The 22660-nt window shown below is 33.6% G+C and overlaps 3 protein-coding genes across 4 annotated transcripts; 1 reads left to right on the top strand and 2 right to left on the bottom strand.

Moving 5' to 3' along the window:
* The first annotated feature begins 244 nt into the window (after positions 1–244).
* Positions 245–4795, top strand: LOC112014190 (probable tetraacyldisaccharide 4'-kinase, mitochondrial). Its single transcript, XM_024046570.2, has 7 exons — positions 245–650; positions 2123–2356; positions 2691–2840; positions 3011–3220; positions 3404–3463; positions 3838–3918; positions 4315–4795. Exons 1-7 carry the CDS (start codon positions 351–353, stop codon positions 4474–4476), a joined length of 1197 nt encoding a protein of 398 aa, XP_023902338.2. The 5' UTR covers positions 245–350; the 3' UTR covers positions 4477–4795.
* LOC112014191 (lactoylglutathione lyase GLX1) lies at positions 4668–8712 on the bottom strand. Of its 2 annotated transcripts, none has more exons than XM_024046571.2 (9): positions 8588–8712; positions 7768–7889; positions 7551–7675; positions 7074–7138; positions 6770–6985; positions 5849–5896; positions 5584–5694; positions 5346–5498; positions 4668–4954 (listed from the first exon to the last, which is right to left on the bottom strand). In XM_024046571.2, exons 1-9 carry the CDS (start codon positions 8645–8647, stop codon positions 4904–4906), a joined length of 951 nt encoding a protein of 316 aa, XP_023902339.2. In that variant the 5' UTR covers positions 8648–8712; the 3' UTR covers positions 4668–4903. The 2 variants fall into 2 exon arrangements, with proteins under 2 accessions (XP_023902339.2, XP_065623257.1); XM_065767185.1 differs by lacking the exon at positions 8588–8712 and adding an exon at positions 8220–8345.
* A 4522-nt stretch (positions 8713–13234) lies between these two features.
* On the bottom strand, positions 13235–16509 carry LOC136064856 (lactoylglutathione lyase GLX1-like). The gene is made up of 8 exons (XM_065767191.1): positions 16408–16509; positions 15588–15709; positions 15371–15495; positions 14899–14963; positions 14596–14811; positions 13675–13722; positions 13410–13520; positions 13235–13324 (listed from the first exon to the last, which is right to left on the bottom strand). The coding sequence occupies exons 1-8, from the start codon at positions 16465–16467 to the stop codon at positions 13235–13237; spliced, it is 837 nt and encodes a 278-aa protein (XP_065623263.1). The 5' UTR covers positions 16468–16509.
* Positions 16510–22660: the final 6151 nt, after the last annotated feature.

The raw sequence follows: 22660 nt of genomic DNA, 5'->3' as shown, positions 1-22660 counted from the left end.
CACATGTACCAAACGGGCTCTCTTTTTCTGATTCTTTAACCAAGTTTTTTTTTTTAATTCTTAATTTTAATTTTAAAATTATAAATTTTATCATAATTTATTTATGTGACAAGCCGTGAATGATGATATGAATGATGAAATTATGAACGCACCTCTCACGATTTGACTCGTGGGTAAGATTTGGGAGTAGCAGTTTCCGGTTGTTAATTAAACCCACCGTATTACGTAGGTATGTGAAGAGTCTGTGGACCACATATCACAGTGATGTGTGGCTGTGTGGCATATGTACACCTCAACACTCCAGCTCGTTTTAGTAGTAGTAGTAGTGGTACTGTAGTAGAGGTTTGGGAATGGAGAAAGTGAGAGCGGTGGTGAAGGAGATAGCGTACGCAGAGGACTACGCAAAGCTCTCACCTCTAAAACGCTGTGTGATAATCCCAGTCCTCTCTTTCGCTTCCTCTCTCTACACACTCGCTCTCTCCCTCCGCCACTCTCTCTACCGCTTCCGCCTCCTCCGCAACCACCGCTTGCCGGTGCCGGTGATAAGTGTAGGCAATTTGACGTGGGGTGGCAATGGGAAGACACCAATGGTCGAGTTCATTGCTCGCTTCTTAGCTGACTCTGGAATCCCACCTCTCATTCTCACTAGGGTACGCTACAAATAACATTCTATTTTTTTTTTCTCTCTGTTTTGAAATTTGGGTATGATGGGTGGTTATAAATTTTCCATCTTTCATTGCCTTTGTTTCTCTTCTCTGTTTTGAAATTTGGGTATGATGGGTGTTTATAAATTTTCCATCTTTCATTGTTTTTTTTTTCTTCTTCTCTGTTTTGAAATTTGGGTATGATGGGTGTTTATAAATTTTCCATCTTTAATTACCTTTTCTCTGTTTTGAAATTTGGGCATGATGGGTTTTTTTTTTTTTTTTAAATTTTCCATATTTCATTGTTGTGTGTGTGTGTGTGTGTGTGTGTTTTTTTTTTTTTTTTTTTTTTTTTTTTTTTTTTTTTTTCTGTTTTGAAATTTGGGTAAGACCTATTAAGTTATCTAAATTGGTAATGTGATTAAAATCAGACCTGCATGGTCATTTCAATTGCCACATTGTGGGTTAGAGAAATTTTCCTCCAAATTCTGTATTTTGTGAGGCTAAGTTGAATTTCTGTGTGACAAAATGATATTGAGTAGAATAAGTCTTGGTTTTTTTTTTTTTTTTTGGGTATGTTGAGAACCAAATAATAAATTACTGATGAGTCTATATCGTGTGAGAAATGACAAATAACAAAGGAGTAAAAAGTTCTGAAAAGAAACGCACGTGCATGCACCCACCAAGAGAGAACGAGGTTGGGGGGAGTGAGATGACTTAGGAAGTTTCAAAAGTGGTCCATGATGTTCGTGACAATGTCTACTTTTTGATTTTTAGTGCTAGTTTGTACATCTAGTGCAAAGTGAACTGGTCCACTTTGTTATAGACCGCATTCAAAAATACATAGAAACAGGTTGATGTTGGGATCACAGTGTGGCACATCACTGTAATGACCAAATCACCACAAAGGAGGGGAAAAAGATGATGTAATCATTGTGACAATGGAGAAGTAGACTGTTTCAAAAGTGCATAGGACACTCCAAAGTCTTCTAACTTGATGAAATAGGAATTATTTCAACGTATTGGCAACCCAAATTATTCTGTTCATCAGCTTTTTGATGCTTGCACTTAATGAGATAAAAATAACACCATGACCTTGCTTGTTGTCTCTCATAAGAAAACCTGTCTTGTAATTGGACAATGCTGTGGGATGGTATCACCATCAAGTTGTTACAGGGACAGCACGGATATGGACTGTTTTTAATGTGGGACTCACATGTATAAATGCTCAATATCCATTTTGGGCCCCAAAATACTGCCTGTGAAACATTCCCTAATGCTTGTAGGAGTCCTTTGATATTTTAACAAACACTTGGCAATTATATCCTCAAGTCCATGGAAACTGCATGACTAGTTTATGCAGGATGACCCCTCTTCTAGAGGAATTTCTCTTTTAATCCATGTTTTTTCTTATCCAGAACTCTGGGAAAAATAGAAAATAGATTGATCTTTCCATATGAAATCAATTTCTCTGGCAGGGTTATGCTGGTGGGGATGAAGCTAGAATGCTTGAGAGGCATCTCTTTGGGAGACCTGCAAAGATCGGTGTTGGTGCAAATCGGGCAGCTGTTGCTGCTTCTTATTTTGAAAGATATGGTTACTTTGATCCTCGTATTAGTACATCCAATCAGAGTCCTTGCCTTGACCAGAAAGTGGAAAGTCATCTTAATTTAGAAAAAATTGGTGCTGTAATTCTAGATGATGGAATGCAGGTATTATATTATCCTCTGTATCTGCTTTCCATTGTTGGAATGCAGTCTTCATCTATATTTGCAAATGTGCTGTCCCACATTTTTTTTAGCATGTACTGTTTATCTGATATTTTGGTATAACCATCCACATCATTTTCTATAATTTTGTTTCTCAATATGATGACCCAGAAGCATGTTCTGTCCACCATTCAGAGCATATGCGTTTTCCCTACCTATATTTTGATTTGCTGATGCTGATTACTATCTTGATTTTACTGATGAAGTCTTGAAACATACATATTTTTACTCAGTGAGGTGTTATACTGATAGCATATAGTATTGATATGGAAGATAGCACTGGAGCTTGCAGCGCGATCTAGAGATAGTAATGGTCAATGGGTTAACGCTGTGGGGTAACTGCCAATTACTCCCACTTGGACCTTTAAGGGAGCCTTTGACTGCACTGAAACGGGCAGATGCTGCTGTCATCCATAATGCAGACCTGGTATGCAACATGACTGACCTTTTTCAGTTTCCCTTTTCAAGTAATTTTGCTTTAATGGACATTGCTTATTTTGATCAGCATGTATTTAGGTAGTTATTACTGTGTGATTGTGTGTAATTGCATGCAATAGATAATGACATTGAAGTAAAATTTATGCTTGGAAATCACAGGTTTCAGAACAAAATCTCAAAGAGATAGAGCATGTGATACGAGAAGTTAAAGAATCTCTTCCAATTTTCTTCACTAGAATGACTCCCTCACACTTTTTTGAAGTGGCAAATATTAATTCCAAACTACCTCTGGGAGCTTTGAGTAACACCGTCATATTATGTGTGTCTGCCATTGGTTCTGCAAATGCTTTCGTGACTGCAATGGAGAAGGTAGCCTTTCTTTCATTTGTTTTGAAAATGGCTTCTTGTAGATGCTGAGAAGCTTCATACATGTCATCTTCTTGTCCTGAGACAGATCAAGTGGCATCATTTCTGCTCTCTGCCTTTTCCCCTTGTGTCTCCTTACTTCTATATCTTTGCCTTTATCTCTAAATGGGAGATACCTTGCTGCAGATAGAAGCATCTTATGTTGATCGACTTGACTTCAGTGACCATCATGTCTTTCAAGCCAGGGTACAGTTATCTTCATCTCTGCTGTGACTTATGTTCTTGTCAAGTCTGCCGTTATACTTCTGTAGTTTTGCTAGAGACCGTGATGCTTCTACCACACCTTAACTATATTTATTGTGTAAGTAAATAAAAAATTGTGTTTTGTCTAAGACTATTCTAGCTTTCTGTACAATCTTATTCCAAACTGCCAATTAAAACACGTCTAAATATCATGTAGCGAATACTGTATAAAATGATTGTATCAGTTGTTCCAAACCCCCACGCTCCCCTCTTCCAACCCAACTTTTTTTTTTCCCCTTTTCTTTCTTGCTTGAACATTAATTCAGAGGCTACTTGTATGTGATAAGTTCTTGATGCCCTTTTGTAATTTAATATAGGATGTTGACATGATCAGAAGGAGACTTGAAGAACTTGAGGACAAGTTTGATTCCAAGCCAATTGTTGTAGTAACAGAAAAGGTAACTAGATATCGGAATCATAATACTGGTAGGTGGTTTAGTTATATTTGTAAAATCCTGTCTCTCTCTCTTCCCTTAATTTGTTTTTGGTTAAAAATCAGGTATTTTTGGTATCATTCTAGAAGGCATATGCTCATGACACACAATTGTTATGATCATTTTCCATTAGCAGGTAGCATGTGGACCCTTCAAGTGATGAAGGGTGCTTGCTATACTTTTTCAATTAGGGGGCTAGTGTACCTTTCCTAGTGAATTGTCTTCATTATAATTGTGAACTGAAGAAAGTGCAAAACAATGAATCATGGAGGATATGTATATTTAATTAATGATGACTACGACTGAACAACTCATTGCTTTTAATTTTTCTTATTTTAATTTCATATTCCATGTTTCCAGGATTATGATCGAGACTCTGAGATTCTTAAGCACTTGCATCCATTTAAAGTTTTGGCACTCTCTTCCGAATTGCAAACTATATCTCACATAGGATGCACCAAGAATGGATTGAAGAAGTTGTTGACAGAAGTGCTAAGAGTGAAATTACCTGGTGCAAACTAGAAGTAAGCTATGGTAAATTCAACTTAAGGGAGCAGCTTTGCAAGCATGCAGTGGGACATGATTGGAAGATTACATCTTGAACTCGGATGTCAACTTTATTAATACTGGATAGCTTGTTCATCGTTTGTATTCCAGCAAAGTTGCAATTGTGCTGCAGGCTCAAGTTTATAGAACTCCAGCTTGTATGTTACTATAGTCATAAAAATCCATCTTTCTTATTTTTTATTGGCAAACTTACAATAGTAGCTTGCTTAGATGATGTTTTAAGTAATATGGAAACATACAAACCCACAAAACAAGGTAACAACAAAATCAATTTTTTTTTTTTTTTTTAAAAAATTTGAACATACAAATGAATAAGCACACTAGATACAGGTCCAAAGGCAGGACTCCTTATTCAATTGGAAAGGCATAAGCAACACCCTTGTCACTCTTTCTTCTGCAGTTGTTTGAGGTAATCTTCATTGTCCACCAAATCCTGAAAATATTAATAGCAAGGGGAAATATGGGTGAGCTAGGTAGCTAGAAAATATCAAGATGCATTGGTCATTACTTTTAGATGTTAATAGGCAAACCAGCTAAAATTCATCATCTAAACCAAACGAAATGATCGTCATATTACTTATAAAAAAAATGATCATCATATTATGAAAATATATCTTGTGCAACATTTGAAATGCATGGATTAACCCACTTCAATTCTGAGTGGTTTCTTCCAAATATGTGTTCTGAAAACTGTTCTGAGGTATTCAATATGTTTATTCCTAGAAATTCAAACCCAAGACAAACTGTGTAAAGCAGCACTACCTTTTACTCTATATGGATATTGTAAAAAAAAAGAACAGGTTGTAGAAGAGTTCAGGACTCACCGTCTTCCAGCCATCTGGATCAACAAATGAAGTGATTTTGGCGTTGGTTGTGGGAATTGAAACCGGAGGTAGGATTATTTGTCCTCCAAGTTCTTTGGTAACAAGTTTAACAGCAGCAGCACTCTTGTACACATCATCTGTACCAATAGCAACCTAGAGAGAGGTCTCATTCTTGTCAAAAACTGGTATATCAATGAGCAAAAGAAAAAGCTAAAAGAGAAAATCCTATACAGCTTACCTGTGCATATCCGTCACCTTTGGTATACTCGGTTACATTATAATTATATCTCAGTTCCAAAACAGTTGTCTGAGTTAAATTTGATCCATAACCCACCATAGCCATAGAAAACTGTACAACATGTGCAGTAAAAAAGATTGCATTATTGTCTGCTTCAAGAAATGATTATTGCGTTGTTTATATTGTGTAGCTTATGGTCAAATATTTGTTGGTGAAATGTACTACAAGAGTAACACGGCTACACTAGGTTTAGGTGAATATTCACCTGTTCTTGCGGGTTGTCATACTTCTGCAGAAGGTTCATGCCCAATGCCTGCAGCCAAAACAAATCAGCATTCAGATATTATTAGATAAGATATGATATTGAAAGAAGATAATATTTCTGGTATAGTGCAAAAACCTATAGCTTTGATGTGCTAGTGACATGTGAGGGCAAACGGAAATGAATTGAAAATTAACAAAATTCTGTATGGTTCTTAATTAAAATGAATTTAAACAATCTGAAAGACTTTTCACCTCTATGCTTAATACTCAAATGGTTTTGTTTTGGGAAATTCAGCAAGACCTTCCATTTCCATAGTGTTTGTTTGGATTAGCAGTTTGCAAAGGTGTGTTTTTGAAAAACAACCATTTCAAAGTGCTTGTTTTGAAAACGTAAATTTTAAAGCTATAGTTAAGCGTTCGGTAAAACCTAAGAAAATATTGTGACATACTTGTAACATTCTAGACATATATAATGTCATGGATTTAAAACATAAACATTTTGGAGCTCTTCATAAAGCATGATTCACAGCATAGCTAAATTGCTTAATCAAGCTTCTTAGGATGCAATCTCTGAGTAAATTAATGAACATTATTATGGACTACAACCCTTATAGTGAAAATACATTAGCCGTTTCTTTTGGCTATGCCTTAACAGTAGACGCTGCAGTGAATGAAGGTTGCAAAATGTGTTTTAAGTTCAAAATTTTCCACATCCTTTTTGTTTAAATGTTCTCAGTTGTCAAGTCCTTTCAAGTCTCACTATCAAAATGTCTAAATGCTGATACTATCTTTTAAAATAAAATTTCCACAGTCCTAGATTCATATTAGCATTTTTTTTTTTTTTGGATTATGAGTTCTAAGAAGTCAATACACGTGCATTATGAATACACCAGGTTAATTAACAAAATTAGTATTAATTTACCTCTTCATAAAACTCAATAGCACGATCAAGATCAAGGACATTAAGCAATATTTGACAAAGTGGTTCAGGAGTTGGGGGCCTTTGAAGGAGCTCAAAACTATAGCCATTAGGATCCTGCACAAAGGCAAAGATGGTCGAACCCCCTTCAGCAATTGGCCCTGGTTCACGGGTGATGACTCCACCCTTTGCTCGAATGTTTTCAACCACTGTATAGATCTGAGAATTAAAAAGTTAATTAAGGTTTTAGATAATGAAAAAATGTGAAGTTATTATTCATATATACTTAAATCAAAATGATGCTCACATCTTGAGTTGCAATTCCAAAATGTCCAAAGCCAGTCCCAATATCATATTTGTCTACTCCATAGACTGGAAATTGACATAAATTTGAAGGCATTAGAAATTAGGGAAAGTATTTCTACTTTATGTTTTTTTTTTTTTTTTTTTTTGAGAAGCATTTCACTTTATGTTTGATTAGTCTACAAACGAAAGTATGAAACTAGTATGACAAGATCACAGTCATTGGATTGGAAAAGAAAAATAGGCAAAGCACCAAATATCATTATAACTCTAATCTTTCTTAATGACTTTATTCATTATGATGATTAGCTAATTTTTAGGCTAAAAGTGATAAAACCGTTTGATTTTATTGGAACATTCAAACTATACCTCAAAGTCAATTATGTTATGGTTCATCTATGAATAATCAGAATATATCTAACTAGTAATTAAAAAAGAAAAAGTATCAGGCTATCAGCTGGAAAGTTTGAAGTAGTCATACTATATGTCAATTCCAGGACAAAATGAGTGTCCTGAGGGCCAAACCCAACAATTGCTTTCGAGTATTTTTGCTCTGGGAAGTCTTTTTGGCTCAGCAGCTTCATCCCAAGAGACTCAGTGTAAAACCTGTCAATTAAGGATATATTTTAATAAATTGAATACAAACAAAATGCCTTAAAATTTGAATGCATACACAATTATGCCCAGAAATAACATACTTAATGGTACTATTAAGATCACCAACTCTGATATCAGCATGCAGGAAACGACGATTATCTTTCTTTACCCATTCCAACACATCATCATCAGGAGTGGTGTGAGCAGCCATGCTTGATCCAATCTGATCAATATGTAATTGTTACGTAATTAGCAACAAAATCCATGATTTAAGTCTTAAAGTTTTGACCAAAATTTTTGTTCAGAAAAGTACATGAACTAATATTGATCATTAAAAAAAATTCTTGTAGAAAATTCAAAGATTGAAGTTCATAAAATTGTCTAGTAATAACACTGAAAAGTGAAAACTGAACCATGATCAAGACCATATATAGGTCAAATGGATTATGATGGAATCATTGAAATTATGAAGTCATGTAAAGTCACAAGATGTCAAGAACAAAAATAGTTTCTCTCTCTCTCTTTCTCCCTTGTTTTCTTGCAGAGCACTAACATTAGAAGTTGTACTTGTCTCTAGTCAAGACTCTCAGCATCCATCATCAATCATGAAGCTAACTAGCTAAGACACTAGTTGGTGAGCTTTTGAAAGTATTTATATATCTTCAGTTTTGAGTAAAAACCAACATATACTTTTGAAAGTAATGAAGTACTTTGAAAATGCAATCCAGGTGATGCCAACCAACTGTTATAAACACTCACATTTTGACCCGTTGGCCAAAACAACATACAAATAAACTCTAATTGGCTTATGTATATGTATACGTAAGCCAATAACTTAAGTTGATTAGAGATTGGCACAAATATCAAACTAACTTGCATGAAAATAAGTAAGCTGTCATAACAATAAAGAGAGCAGCGTACCAGGTACAGGAATAAAACAATACAATAGGCAAATTGCTTGCACTTAGCCATTTCAAGCATATAAGCAATAAAATTTATGACAAACTACAACACTTCTGTACATAGATTATGCAACCAATACTACCTATTTATACTATAACATTGTGTTTTACATTAGCCAAAAAAAAAAAAAAAAAACATTTTGTTTGACTTTTGTTATTTTCCTTTTAGTCAAATGCAATACTTTTATTACATTGTCGCCTTTCTAGATTGGCTAATATGTCAAATGGGATTGAATTTCAATCTTTCAAAGTATTGAAACAAAGGGGATTGATTGTTCAAGCCGCATAGTTATGGTCAATCTGGTTTTAATATATTATTAGCCTTGGCGGTGGTGCTATAGTAATTGGCCAAGCTTGTGAGAAAGTAAACACGGTTTTTTTCCCCTCTGAAAGTGCTCTTATGTTACTTATGTTCATGGACTTTTGCATACAAGTGGTTTCTAGAAATGTGCCTAGCTTGATTGGGTCTCAATGCTTTTGACATTCAAATACTTATCTTTCCAGGATTGCATTTGCAGCTCAAAAGATGCAAATTGAGAAGACCCAGAACGGCAGAACGGCACCTTGTCCAATGATGTTATGCTATCGAATGCAAAGGTCAAGAATGAAGTATCGCTCCAACCTTGTGTGAAGATAAAACTTTTTTTTTTCCCCGGCAATTTCCTGTGTTTGGTAATATAAAAAAAATGGTTAAAAAAAAAAAAACTCTTTATTAACTTCCTTTATTTGACTGGCAAGAGATAAAGTTGTTCTCTGTTAAAATTTTTCTGAAAAATAACTTTAATTATCTTACACAAAAGTTAAATAAAGAAAACAACTATATCTCATTTGAAACTAAATAAAGAAAGTCAAGATAGTTTTCCAACTCATTTTAAGGTCGTTACCAAATATATGAAAATGAAATATTTTTATAGATTTAAAAAAAAAAAATTCATGCATTTTCCCAAAAAATATTAATCTCAAAACAAACAAAGTATAAAATTGTAATAAACTTATAGCTCGATCACTTGCATAAATCTTGTTACCCTTCATTGAGATTTATCGAAATAACACTCCCCCCAAACATTTGTATAGATGATACTCTTCCTTTGAGGTTTTTAGAAATGCAATAATTAAGTCCATGTCCTCTCAAATTGTAATTTTACTAATATAATATTTACTTTTAAAAATTATTCTTACTCACAGTATGACACTCTCCTATAATATTTGAGAATTAATGACACACATTAGGTATGTATAAATATTATTAGGAATTAAAAAAAAAAATTCATTAATGAAAACCTATATGTTGTATTTATACAAAGTTACAAACCACAAGGGAAAGTGTAATTTCATTCAATATATGGACGAAAGTCATTTTATAAAACCTCAAAAGTGGTTGGTGGATTTTACTAGTTTACCTTAAAATATATTAGAATCATATTATTAATAATAGACCATGATTGGTAGAAAACCATAGTTTACCATGGTTTTATAAGACCATAAGCTATCTAGATTTTTAAGGTTATTATACTTAGCCTAATATTGTATATACTTTACAATAGGTTTATTGTAACAAATAGTTTTGAATAGTAAAGATATGATAGTTTGGGATTTCTTGCGTGTAATGTTGAACCATGTAAATTATTGTTTCCAATTTTTACTTCTTTTTATTATGAGAAAAGTTAACAGATGTTCTAATTGCACTGGTTTAAGAACTATTTTAAGAAAATTTGTATAGAAAAAGAAGAAAAAAAAAATTGATTTTTTGACAATTTTTTGTATTTCACATGAAAATTGTATTAATATTTTCCTAAAATGATCAATTTAACAAATATTTTAAGGACACCTTTTAATCGGACCCATATTATCATTATTTTTTCTAGACCATACAAGGTGATATATGATAAGATAGCATATTTTAGCAACTACTTTTTTCCGCAGCCCTCTTTGAATATAGACCATAGCACTATTGGAATTGAGGTCAACATCTTTTGTTTTTCCTTAAATCTTGGTTATCTAAATTTTTGGCCTTCAAATAGCCATGTTTGTTTGTCATCAAAGTTTTCTGGTGAACGATACACTTGAAAAAAAAATTGGATTTCATATCATTGTCAATATTTTCATGCCGAATTTTCCTATACTATATTGTTAACAACAAAGTTTATCTAATGTTTAATTTGCTTTTTTTGACCAAATTCTATGTAACTTGAAAGAGTCAAGATCTTATATAAACTTCAAAGAACTTAGGTTCGCCCCACTTTGATGGCTATGGTTTGACATTTTAGGGTCATCATATTGGTTTATCATTTGATGACTAAATGGTTCATAACTTTCCGTGAAAGATTAATCTTCTGAAGCAAATAGGACCTTCAACTGATCATGAATCTTGAATGTTGTATCGCAATCATACTTCTATGAAGTTCTAGCTTACCATTCATTCATGATATATATTGATAAGGGATATTTCGACCAAGTAAATTTTCTATCTCTTTTTCTACCCGTCAAGTTAGCAGTCACCTTCAGTCTCCTGGCCGGAGATCCATCGAGACAGACGTCACCTTCAATCTCCTTGAGACCCATCGGGATGAGCATCACTTTCAATCTCCTTGAGACCTGTCGGGACGAGTACCTCCTTTGGGCTCGACGGTCATACAACGTCACCCATACCTCCGTCATCAAGCCTGGGAACTCCTGATGGGTTAACTTGCATATCAACAGTTGAATACACTTAGTCCCACAACATTTTGCGTGTTCTCCACTCAGGTCATCTTATATGGAAAGAACTTGCATGCCGCATACAAAGACCCTACTACATATTTGTATCCTTCCAATATGAGAAGTGATAGGTCCGAGAAATATGTACAATCGTCCATCCTTGACGGACGATGTATAAAGACGACCCCATTGCCAGCGCAGTACGAGGGAGGTTGCCTGAACATCCCAACCGAGACTAGCCATTACGGGAAGCAACAATAAATGTCAATACCGTTGAAGGTGTGCCTGTCAAATTAACACCTTGCACAAGCGTTACGAACTCAAGCAATTATGCTCCCATAATGATAGAACCAACGGCGAGAAGGGCACTGAAATAACCTATATATACCCATAAGCAAGATTTGAAGGAGGGATGAAAAAATCACGTAATACTCTTCTCATCTAAGTTTCCTCTACTTTCTCTTACTTGCTAAGCTTCTCTAACTTTATCATCGGAGGCGTTGTGGCTGGCACCACACTGGTGACCCCATTTTTTCCTAGTTTGTTGTGTTCCAGGTTTGATAAAAGCAGCAGACGATCTCTATCTGGACGAACATCTCGACTGACGATCGCAGCATCATCAAGAAGTAATGCCCTAAGATCTCGGGGCCTTAATTCCAAATCTTCTCTACAAGGAAAGATTCTACATTCAAGGAATCTTAGTCAACTCTACATCATTATATAAGCACCAAGTCTCCTCTTCCTTGAGGTACATGAAATTTCCTAGCTCTCACACTCTTGAGTTATTGGAGATTTTTTTATCACTGACTTAACTTTCAAAAGGTCTTTGGTCGGCACTTCACTTGTGCTTTCTGTAAGTTTTTGTTCTCTTGTTTTTTAGGTATCCTAATTGGTGTGCGTGTGGATAATCAACTCACTGACGATTTTGTGCATCATCACGTATGATCCATCTTTTACAACTAAAAATTTGAGATACTTACAAGAAGTTGTTAAATTTGTGGAAAAGAAAACTTAAAAATAAATGTATAAATAATTGTTCCATTAGTTTTGACTAGTCATATTTTTACTCCTAAAAACAAAATAAAAAGAGCTTTATTCCTAAGTAGTTTTTCTATTTGGTTTCTTCTATTTATTCTTTTGGGAGTAGGTGGCTGCCACAAGCGATAAAGAAAGGATGTCATCGTCTCATATCGTGTAAATTCTCTAGCATAAGGCCAAATAAAGACAGCAAATTTATGATGATGACACAGCCCACAATATTTCATTTTCTACGGCGGCTATTGGAGCTTTAACATAATTTGGAGAACAACTTAAACACAAGTTGAAGAGTCCAAAACAATATCATTTTGCTAGAATATATCACCATTACACAACATCACTTTTGTCACTTTTTTGAAGTGAATATACATTAGAAAATCCTTGGGAAAAAGAGGGCTTACCACATACGTTTGTGGGAGAGCTTTCATTCTAATGGCTTCTCATCATCATTAGTGGTTAAGGCGGCAAAACCAAAAGTTACTCAATTTTTTAATGTTAAGAGGAGGAGATAAAGAACATGATATGATTCTTTATATTTATTAACTATGAAAGACAGATAATGGTGAGACTACTTAAGAGTCACTATCCGTGAAATAATGTATCAAATATAACTTCACGGGAAATGATTCATAACGTAATAACTTCTGTTTGTAGGACAAAGAAGTTTTGAATTTATAGAGAAAATATATACTTGTTTGAGGGTGTATATTAATTACATTGTAATTTACCTAGAACCTCTTGATACAATGAGGTTACATACCAATCTAATGGTCACTTGTTACACCCTTACCCTCAAGATGCTTGGTTGCATGCTATTAAATTACTGATTCTCTCAAATTTAAACTATTGAAAAATAGTAAATTTAATAATTTTATGGTAGGATTATTTGTCCTCCAAGTTCTTTGGTAACAAGTTTAACAGCAGCAGCACTCTTGTACACATCATCTGTACCAATAGCAACCTAGAGAGAGGTCTCATTCTTGTCAAAAACTGGTATATCAATGAGCAAAAGAAAAAGCTAAAAGAGAAAATCCTATACAGCTTACCTGTGCATATCCGTCTCCTTTGGTATACTCGGTTACATTATAATTATATCTCAGTTCCAAAACAGTTGTCTGAGTTAAATTTGATCCATAACCCACCATAGCCATAGAAAACTGTACAACATGTGCAGTAAAAAAGATTGCATTATTGTCTGCTTCAAGAAATGATTATTGCGTTGTTTATATTGTGTAGCTTATGGTCAAATATTTGTTGGTGAAATGTACTACAAGAGTAACACGGCTACACTAGGTTTAGGTGAATATTCACCTGTTCTTGCGGGTTGTCATACTTCTGCAGAAGGTTCATGCCCAATGCCTGCAGCCAAAACAAATCAGCATTCAGATATTATTAGATAAGATATGATATTGAAAGAAGATAATATTTCTGGTATAGTGCAAAAACCTATAGCTTTGATGTGCTAGTGACATGTGAGGGCAAACGGAAATGAATTGAAAATTAACAAAATTCTGTATGGTTCTTAATTAAAATGAATTTAAACAATCTGAAAGACTTTTTACCTCTATGCTTAATACTCAAATGGTTTTGTTTTGGGAAATTCAGCAAGACCTTCCATTTCCATAGTGTTTGTTTGGATTAGCAGTTTGAAAAGGTGTGTTTTTGAAAAACAACCATTTCATAGTGCTTGTTTTGAAAACGTAAATTTTAAAGCTATAGTTAAGCGTTCGGTAAAACCTAAGAAAATATTGTGACATACTTGTAACATTCCAGACATATATAATGTCATGGATTTAAAACATAAACATTTTGGAGCTCTTCATAAAGCATGATTCACAGCATAGCTAAATTGCTTAATCAAGCTTCTTAGGATGCAATCTCTGAGTAAATTAATGAACATTATTATGGACTACAACCCTTATAGTGAAAATACATTAGCCGTTTCTTTTGGCTATGCCTTAACAGTAGACGCTGCAGTGAATGAAGCTTGCAAAATGTGTTTTAAGTTCAAAATTTTCCACATCCTTTTTGTTTAAATGTTCTCAGTTGTCAAGTCCTTTCAAGTCTCACTATCAAAATGTCTAAATGCTGATACTATCTTTTAAAATAAAATTTCCACAGTCCTAGATTCATATTAGCATTTTTTTTTTTTTTGGATTATGAGTTCTAAGAAGTCAATACACGTGCATTATGAATACACCAGGTTAATTAACAAAATTAGTATTAATTTACCTTTTCATAAAACTCAATAGCACGATCAAGATCAAGGACATTAAGCAATATTTGACAAAGTGGTTCAGGAGTTGGGGGCCTTTGAAGGAGCTCAAAACTATAGCCATTAGGATCCTGCACAAAGGCAAAGATGGTCGAACCCCCTTCAGCAATTGGCCCTGGTTCACGGGTGATGACTCCACCCTTTGCTCGAATGTTTTCAACCACTGTATAGATCTGAGAATTAAAAAGTTAATTAAGGTTTTAGATAATGAAAAATGTAAAGTTATTATTCATATATACTTAAATCAAAATGATGCTCACATCTTGAGTTGCAATTCCAAAATGTCCAAAGCCAGTCCCAATATCATATTTGTCTACTCCATAGACTGGAAATTGACATAAATTTGAAGGCATTAGAAATTAGGGAAAGTATTTCTACTTTATGTTTTTTTTTTTTTTTTGAGAAGCATTTCACTTTATGTTTGATTAGTCTACAAACGAAAGTATGAAACTAGTATGACAAGATCACAGTCATTGGATTGGAAAAGAAAAATAGGCAAAGCACCAAATATCATTATAACTCTAATCTTTCTTAATGACTTTATTCATTATGATGATTAGCTAATTTTTAGGCTAAAAGTGATAAAACCGTTTGATTTTATTGGAACATTCAAACTATACCTCAAAGTCAATTATGTTATGGTTCATCTATGAATAATCAGAATATATCTAACTAGTAATTAAAAAAGAAAAAGTATCAGGCTATCAGCTGGAAAGTTTGAAGTAGTCATACTATATGTCAATTCCAGGACAAAATGAGTGTCCTGAGGGCCAAACCCAACAATTGCTTTCGAGTATTTTTGCTCTGGGAAGTCTTTTTGGCTCAGCAGCTTCATCCCAAGAGACTCAGTGTAAAACCTGTCAATTAAGGATTTATTTTAATAAATTGAATACAAAGAAAATGCCTTAAAATTTGAATGCATACACAATTATGCCCAGAAATAACATACTTAATGGTACTATTAAGATCACCAACTCTGATATCAGCATGCAGGAAACGACGATTATCTTTCTTTACCCATCCCAACACATCATCATCAGGAGTGGTGTGAGCAGCCATGCTTGATCCAATCTGATCAATATGTAATTGTTACGTAATTAGCAACAAAATCCATGATTTAAGTCTTAAAGTTTTGACCAAAATTTTTGTTCAGAAAAGTACATGAACTAATATTGATCATTAAAAAAAATTCTTGTAGAAAATTCAAAGATTGAAGTTCATAAAATTGTCTAGTAATAACACTGAAAAGTGAAAACTGAACCATGATCAAGACCATATATAGGTCAAATGGATTATGATGGAATCATTGAAATTATGAAGTCATGTAAAGTCACAAGATGTCAAGAACAAAAATAGTTTCTCTCTCTCTCTTTCTCCCTTGTTTTCTTGCAGAGCACTAACATTAGAAGTTGTACTTGTCTCTAGTCAAGACTCTCAGCATCCATCATCAATCATGAAGCTAACTAGCTAAGACACTAGTTGGTGAGCTTTTGAAAGTATTTATATATCTTCAGTTTTGAGTAAAAACCAACATATACTTTTGAAAGTAATGAAGTACTTTGAAAATGCAATCCAGGTGATGCCAACCAACTGTTATAAACACTCACATTTTGACCCGTTGGCCAAAACAACATACAAATAAACTCTAATTGGCTTATGTATATGTATACGTAAGCCAATAACTTAAGTTGATTAGAGATTGGCACAAATATCAAACTAACTTGCATGAAAATAAGTAAGCTGTCATAACAATAAAGAGAGCAGCGTACCAGGTACAGGAATAAAACAATACAATAGGCAAATTGCTTGCACTTAGCCATTTCAAGCATATAAGCAATAAAATTTATGACAAACTACAACACTTCTGTACATAGATTATGCAACCAATACTACCTATTTATACTATAACATTGTGTTTTACATTAGCAAAAAAAAAAAAAAAAAAACATTTTGTTTGACTTTTGTTATTTTCCTTTTAGTCAAATGCAATACTTTTATTACATTGTCGCCTTTCTAGATTGGCTAATATGTCAAATGGGATTGAATTTCAATCTTTCAAAGTATTGAAACAAAGGGGATTGATTGTTCAAGCCGCATAGTTATGGTCAATCTGGTTTTAATATATTATTAGCCTTGGCGGTGGTGCTATAGTAATTGGCCAAGCTTGTGAGAAAGTAAACACGGTTTTTTTCCCCTCTGAAAGTGCTCTTATGTTACTTATGTTCATGGACTTTTGCATACAAGTGGTTTCTAGAAATGTGCCTAGCTTGATTGGGTCTCAATGCTTTTGACATTCAAATACTTATCTTTCCAGGATTGCATTTGCAGCTCAAAAGATGCAAATTGAGAAGACCCAGAACGGCAGAACGGCACCTTGTCCAATGATGTTATACTATCGAATGCAAAGGTCAAGAATGAAGTATCGCTCCAACCTTGTGTGAAGATAAAACTTTTTTTTTCCCCGGCAATTTCCTGTGTTTGGTAATATAAAAAAAATGGTTAAAAAAAAAAAAACTCTTTATTAACTTCCTTTATTTGACTGGCAAGAGATAAAGTTGTTCTCTGTTAAAATTTTTCTGAAAAATAACTTTAATTATCTTACACAAAAGTTAAATAAAGAAAACAACTATATCTCATTTGAAACTAAATAAAGAAAGTCAAGATAGTTTTCCAACTCATTTTAAGGTCGTTACCAAATATATGAAAATGAAATATTTTTATAGATTTAAAAAAAAAAAATTCATGCATTTTCCCAAAAAATATTAATCTCAAAACAAACAAAGTATAAAATTGTAATAAACTTATAGCTCGATCACTTGCATAAATCTTGTTACCCTTCATTGAGATTTATCGAAATAACACTCCCCCCAAACATTTGTATAGATGATACTCTTCCTTTGAGGTTTTTAGAAATGCAATAATTAAGTCCATGTCCTCTCAAATTGTAATTTTACTAATATAATATTTACTTTTAAAAATTATTCTTACTCACAGTATGACACTCTCCTATAATATTTGAGAATTAATGACACACATTAGGTATGTATAAATATTATTAGGAATTAAAAAAAAAAATTCATTAATGAAAACCTATATGTTGTATTTATACAAAGTTACAAACCACAAGGGAAAGTGTAATTTCATTCAATATATGGACGAAAGTCATTTTATAAAACCTCAAAAGTGGTTGGTGGATTTTACTAGTTTACCTTAAAATATATTAGAATCATATTATTAATAATAGACCATGATTGGTAGAAAACCATAGTTTACCATGGTTTTATAAGACCATAAGCTATCTAGATTTTTAAGGTTATTATACTTAGCCTAATATTGTATATACTTTACAATAGGTTTATTGTAACAAATAGTTTTGAATAGTAAAGATATGATAGTTTGGGATTTCTTGCGTGTAATGTTGAACCATGTAAATTATTGTTTCCAATTTTTACTTCTTTTTATTATGAGAAAAGTTAACAGATGTTCTAATTGCACTGGTTTAAGAACTATTTTAAGAAAATTTGTATAGAAAAAGAAGAAAAAAAAAATTGATTTTTTGACAATTTTTTGTATTTCACATGAAAATTGTATTAATATTTTCCTAAAATGATCAATTTAACAAATATTTTAAGGACACCTTTTAATCGGACCCATATTATCATTATTTTTTCTAGACCATACAAGGTGATATATGATAAGATAGCATATTTTAGCAACTACTTTTTTCCGCAGCCCTCTTTGAATATAGACCATAGCACTATTGGAATTGAGGTCAACATCTTTTGTTTTTCCTTAAATCTTGGTTATCTAAATTTTTGGCCTTCAAATAGCCATGTTTGTTTGTCATCAAAGTTTTCTGGTGAACGATACACTTGAAAAAAAAATTGGATTTCATATCATTGTCAATATTTTCATGCCGAATTTTCCTATACTATATTGTTAACAACAAAGTTTATCTAATGTTTAATTTGCTTTTTTTGACCAAATTCTATGTAACTTGAAAGAGTCAAGATCTTATATAAACTTCAAAGAACTTAGGTTCGCCCCACTTTGATGGCTATGGTTTGACATTTTAGGGTCATCATATTGGTTTATCATTTGATGACTAAATGGTTCATAACTTTCCGTGAAAGATTAATCTTCTGAAGCAAATAGGACCTTCAACTGATCATGAATCTTGAATGTTGTATCGCAATCATACTTCTATGAAGTTCTAGCTTACCATTCATTCATGATATATATTGATAAGGGATATTTCGACCAAGTAAATTTTCTATCTCTTTTTCTACCCGTCAAGTTAGCAGTCACCTTCAGTCTCCTGGCCGGAGATCCATCGAGACAGACGTCACCTTCAATCTCCTTGAGACCCATCGGGATGAGCATCACTTTCAATCTCCTTGAGACCTGTCGGGACGAGTACCTCCTTTGGGCTCGACGGTCATACAACGTCACCCATACCTCCGTCATCAAGCCTGGGAACTCCTGATGGGTTAACTTGCATATCAACAGTTGAATACACTTAGTCCCACAACATTTTGCGTGTTCTCCACTCAGGTCATCTTATATGGAAAGAACTTGCATGCCGCATACAAAGACCCTACTACATATTTGTATCCTTCCAATATGAGAAGTGATAGGTCCGAGAAATATGTACAATCGTCCATCCTTGACGGACGATGTATAAAGACGACCCCATTGCCAGCGCAGTACGAGGGAGGTTGCCTGAACATCCCAACCGAGACTAGCCATTACGGGAAGCAACAATAAATGTCAATACCGTTGAAGGTGTGCCTGTCAAATTAACACCTTGCACAAGCGTTACGAACTCAAGCAATTATGCTCCCATAATGATAGAACCAACGGCTAGAAGGGCACTGAAATAACCTATATATACCCATAAGCAAGATTTGAAGGAGGGATGAAAAAATCACGTAATACTCTTCTCATCTAAGTTTCCTCTACTTTCTCTTACTTGCTAAGCTTCTCTAACTTTATCATCGGAGGCGTTGTGGCTGGCACCACACTGGTGACCCCATTTTTTCCTAGTTTGTTGTGTTCCAGGTTTGATAAAAGCAGCAGACGATCTCTATCTGGACGAACATCTCGACTGACGATCGCAGCATCATCAAGAAGTAATGCCCTAAGATCTCGGGGCCTTAATTCCAAATCTTCTCTACAAGGAAAGATTCTACATTCAAGGAATCTTAGTCAACTCTACATCATTATATAAGCACCAAGTCTCCTCTTCCTTGAGGTACATGAAATTTCCTAGCTCTCACACTCTTGAGTTATTGGAGATTTTTTTATCACTGACTTAACTTTCAAAAGGTCTTTGGTCGGCACTTCACTTGTGCTTTCTGTAAGTTTTTGTTCTCTTGTTTTTTAGGTATCCTAATTGGTGTGCGTGTGGATAATCAACTCACTGACGATTTTGTGCATCATCACGTATGATCCATCTTTTACAACTAAAAATTTGAGATACTTACAAGAAGTTGTTAAATTTGTGGAAAAGAAAACTTAAAAATAAATGTATAAATAATTGTTCCATTAGTTTTGACTAGTCATATTTTTACTCCTAAAAACAAAATAAAAAGAGCTTTATTCCTAAGTAGTTTTTCTATTTGGTTTCTTCTATTTATTCTTTTGGGAGTAGGTGGCTGCCACAAGCGATAAAGAAAGGATGTCATCGTCTCATATCGTGTAAATTCTCTAGCATAAGGCCAAATAAAGACAGCAAATTTATGATGATGACACAGCCCACAATATTTCATTTTCTACGGCGGCTATTGGAGCTTTAACATAATTTGGAGAACAACTTAAACACAAGTTGAAGAGTCCAAAACAATATCATTTTGCTAGAATATATCACCATTACACAACATCACTTTTGTCACTTTTTTGAAGTGAATATACATTAGAAAATCCTTGGGAAAAAGAGGGCTTACCACATACGTTTGTGGGAGAGCTTTCATTCTAATGGCTTCTCATCATCATTAGTGGTTAAGGCGGCAAAACCAAAAGTTACTCAATTTTTTAATGTTAAGAGGAGGAGATAAAGAACATGATATGATTCTTTATATTTATTAACTATGAAAGACAGATAATGGTGAGACTACTTAAGAGTCACTATCCGTGAAATAATGTATCAAATATAACTTCACGGGAAATGATTCATAACGTAATAACTTCTGTTTGTAGGACAAAGAAGTTTTGAATTTATAGAGAAAATATATACTTGTTTGAGGGTGTATATTAATTACATTGTAATTTACCTAGAACCTCTTGATACAATGAGGTTACATACCAATCTAATGGTCACTTGTTACACCCTTACCCTCAAGATGCTTGGTTGCATGCTATTAAATTACTGATTCTCTCAAATTTAAACTATTGAAAAATAGTAAATTTAATAATTTTACCATATAATTCTGATACTTATTCTCACATGTAGGCTTAAATTTGTCTTTTAATAGGTGAAACCAATTACATGTGAGATCTTAAATGTGAGATAAAGTGAAAAAGATAAGTGACTAAACTCAAGATTTCTTATTCTAATATTATGTTAAATTATCAAATTTTCAAAAAGTTCAAGATACTAATAAATGTTAAATTTAATTATTTAATCACGTAATTCTAACTCATAGCATGATACCTTACATTCATGTTAATCACACAAATCATGGTCATAGAGGAGGCATGTCATGTGCAGTGATGAGCCATGACCAATTAATTTGGTTGCTGAGTGTGTAGGCAGGCATGCATGTGGTGCAAGTGGGGAGCGAGTTTGATATGTGGCAAAATCAAGGTTGGGCTGCATATGAGTGGTACTAGGCTGTTTGGCTAGATTTGGGAGGTGACAATGACATGGGCCAAGCCCTTGACCCACTTGGTGTACATTGGATTGGCTAAAGTTGCGTCGGTTGGCAAGTGCTATGCCTGCTAGATGGGTTTGCATGTGAATATGAGTGGGTCCTTGGCGTCATCTTAGAGTGTGGATTGCCAAGCAGTTGACGTGCAGATGTGGCCTTGGATGTGCTAGCAGTTTGGAAAGCCTCCAAGATAGTAAACTTATTGCAAAAGGTGCGGTCCTATATTTACTATATATTTTAAAAAATATATTATATAATTATATAATTTATTCTTTTGTTTATCAACTGAGCTGGAATAGAACTATATAATATCCTACTAACTTAAAAAAATTAATCAAATAAATTGTGTTTGTTTGATGCTTTGCTCTGATTTGTATTGATGTTGTTCTAATGCTTAATTATTATTATTTTTTTAAAAAGATTGCCTAACCCATGGGTCCAACCCAATCCAGGTAGGTTGGGTTGAACTCCTATGATGGGATATGTTGGATTTTTTTCAACTCGACCATGGGTGGGTTGAATTGAAGCTACCTCTAGACAAGATGTTGAAGCCTAAAGCTCTACAAGAAAAAAAAAACACCATTTTTTTTTGCCAAGAATCACTTTTTTGTTGTTGTTGTTGTTAATTTTGAATGAGTCTATTTATCGGCCCAAGTGCATCATGAATTTGATCACACAAGTTAATCTATTTAATTAGGTTCATTTAATTTGATTTAGTGTGAGTTTCAAGATTAATAATTGAACATTATCTTGATGAGTTGGAGTTGCATGTTTTAATAAATTAGATAAGGAGTTATCAGGACACCTCCTCCTGTGCGTGTATTTGACCCAATTTCTACTCCAATACATATCACCACACTTATTGATAATAAATGAATTTATCATTTTATCATTGTGAGATTTCATATATGACTAATTCCTTATCTCCATATTAACTCTCTTATTAATATATTTAAATTGCCAATTTTTTATTCATTTAAATTATTTAATATTAAAATGCTACCCTTTTTTTTTTTTTTTTTTTCTATCATGATAATTATTATTAAGTTGTTAAGTTATGGAAAGAAGTGAATTTATTTAACAACTTATAACTTTGGAAATCATAACTATTTCTTTTTTTCTTTTCTTTTTTTTTAGTGGGAAATACTAACTA

Source organism: Quercus suber, unplaced genomic scaffold, assembly GCF_002906115.3.
Source record: "Quercus suber isolate HL8 unplaced genomic scaffold, Cork oak 2.0 scaffold_782, whole genome shotgun sequence".
NCBI lineage: Eukaryota > Viridiplantae > Streptophyta > Magnoliopsida > Fagales > Fagaceae > Quercus > Quercus suber.
Note: the sequence above shows the minus strand (reverse complement) of the source record. Positions and strands in the feature narration are given on the sequence as shown.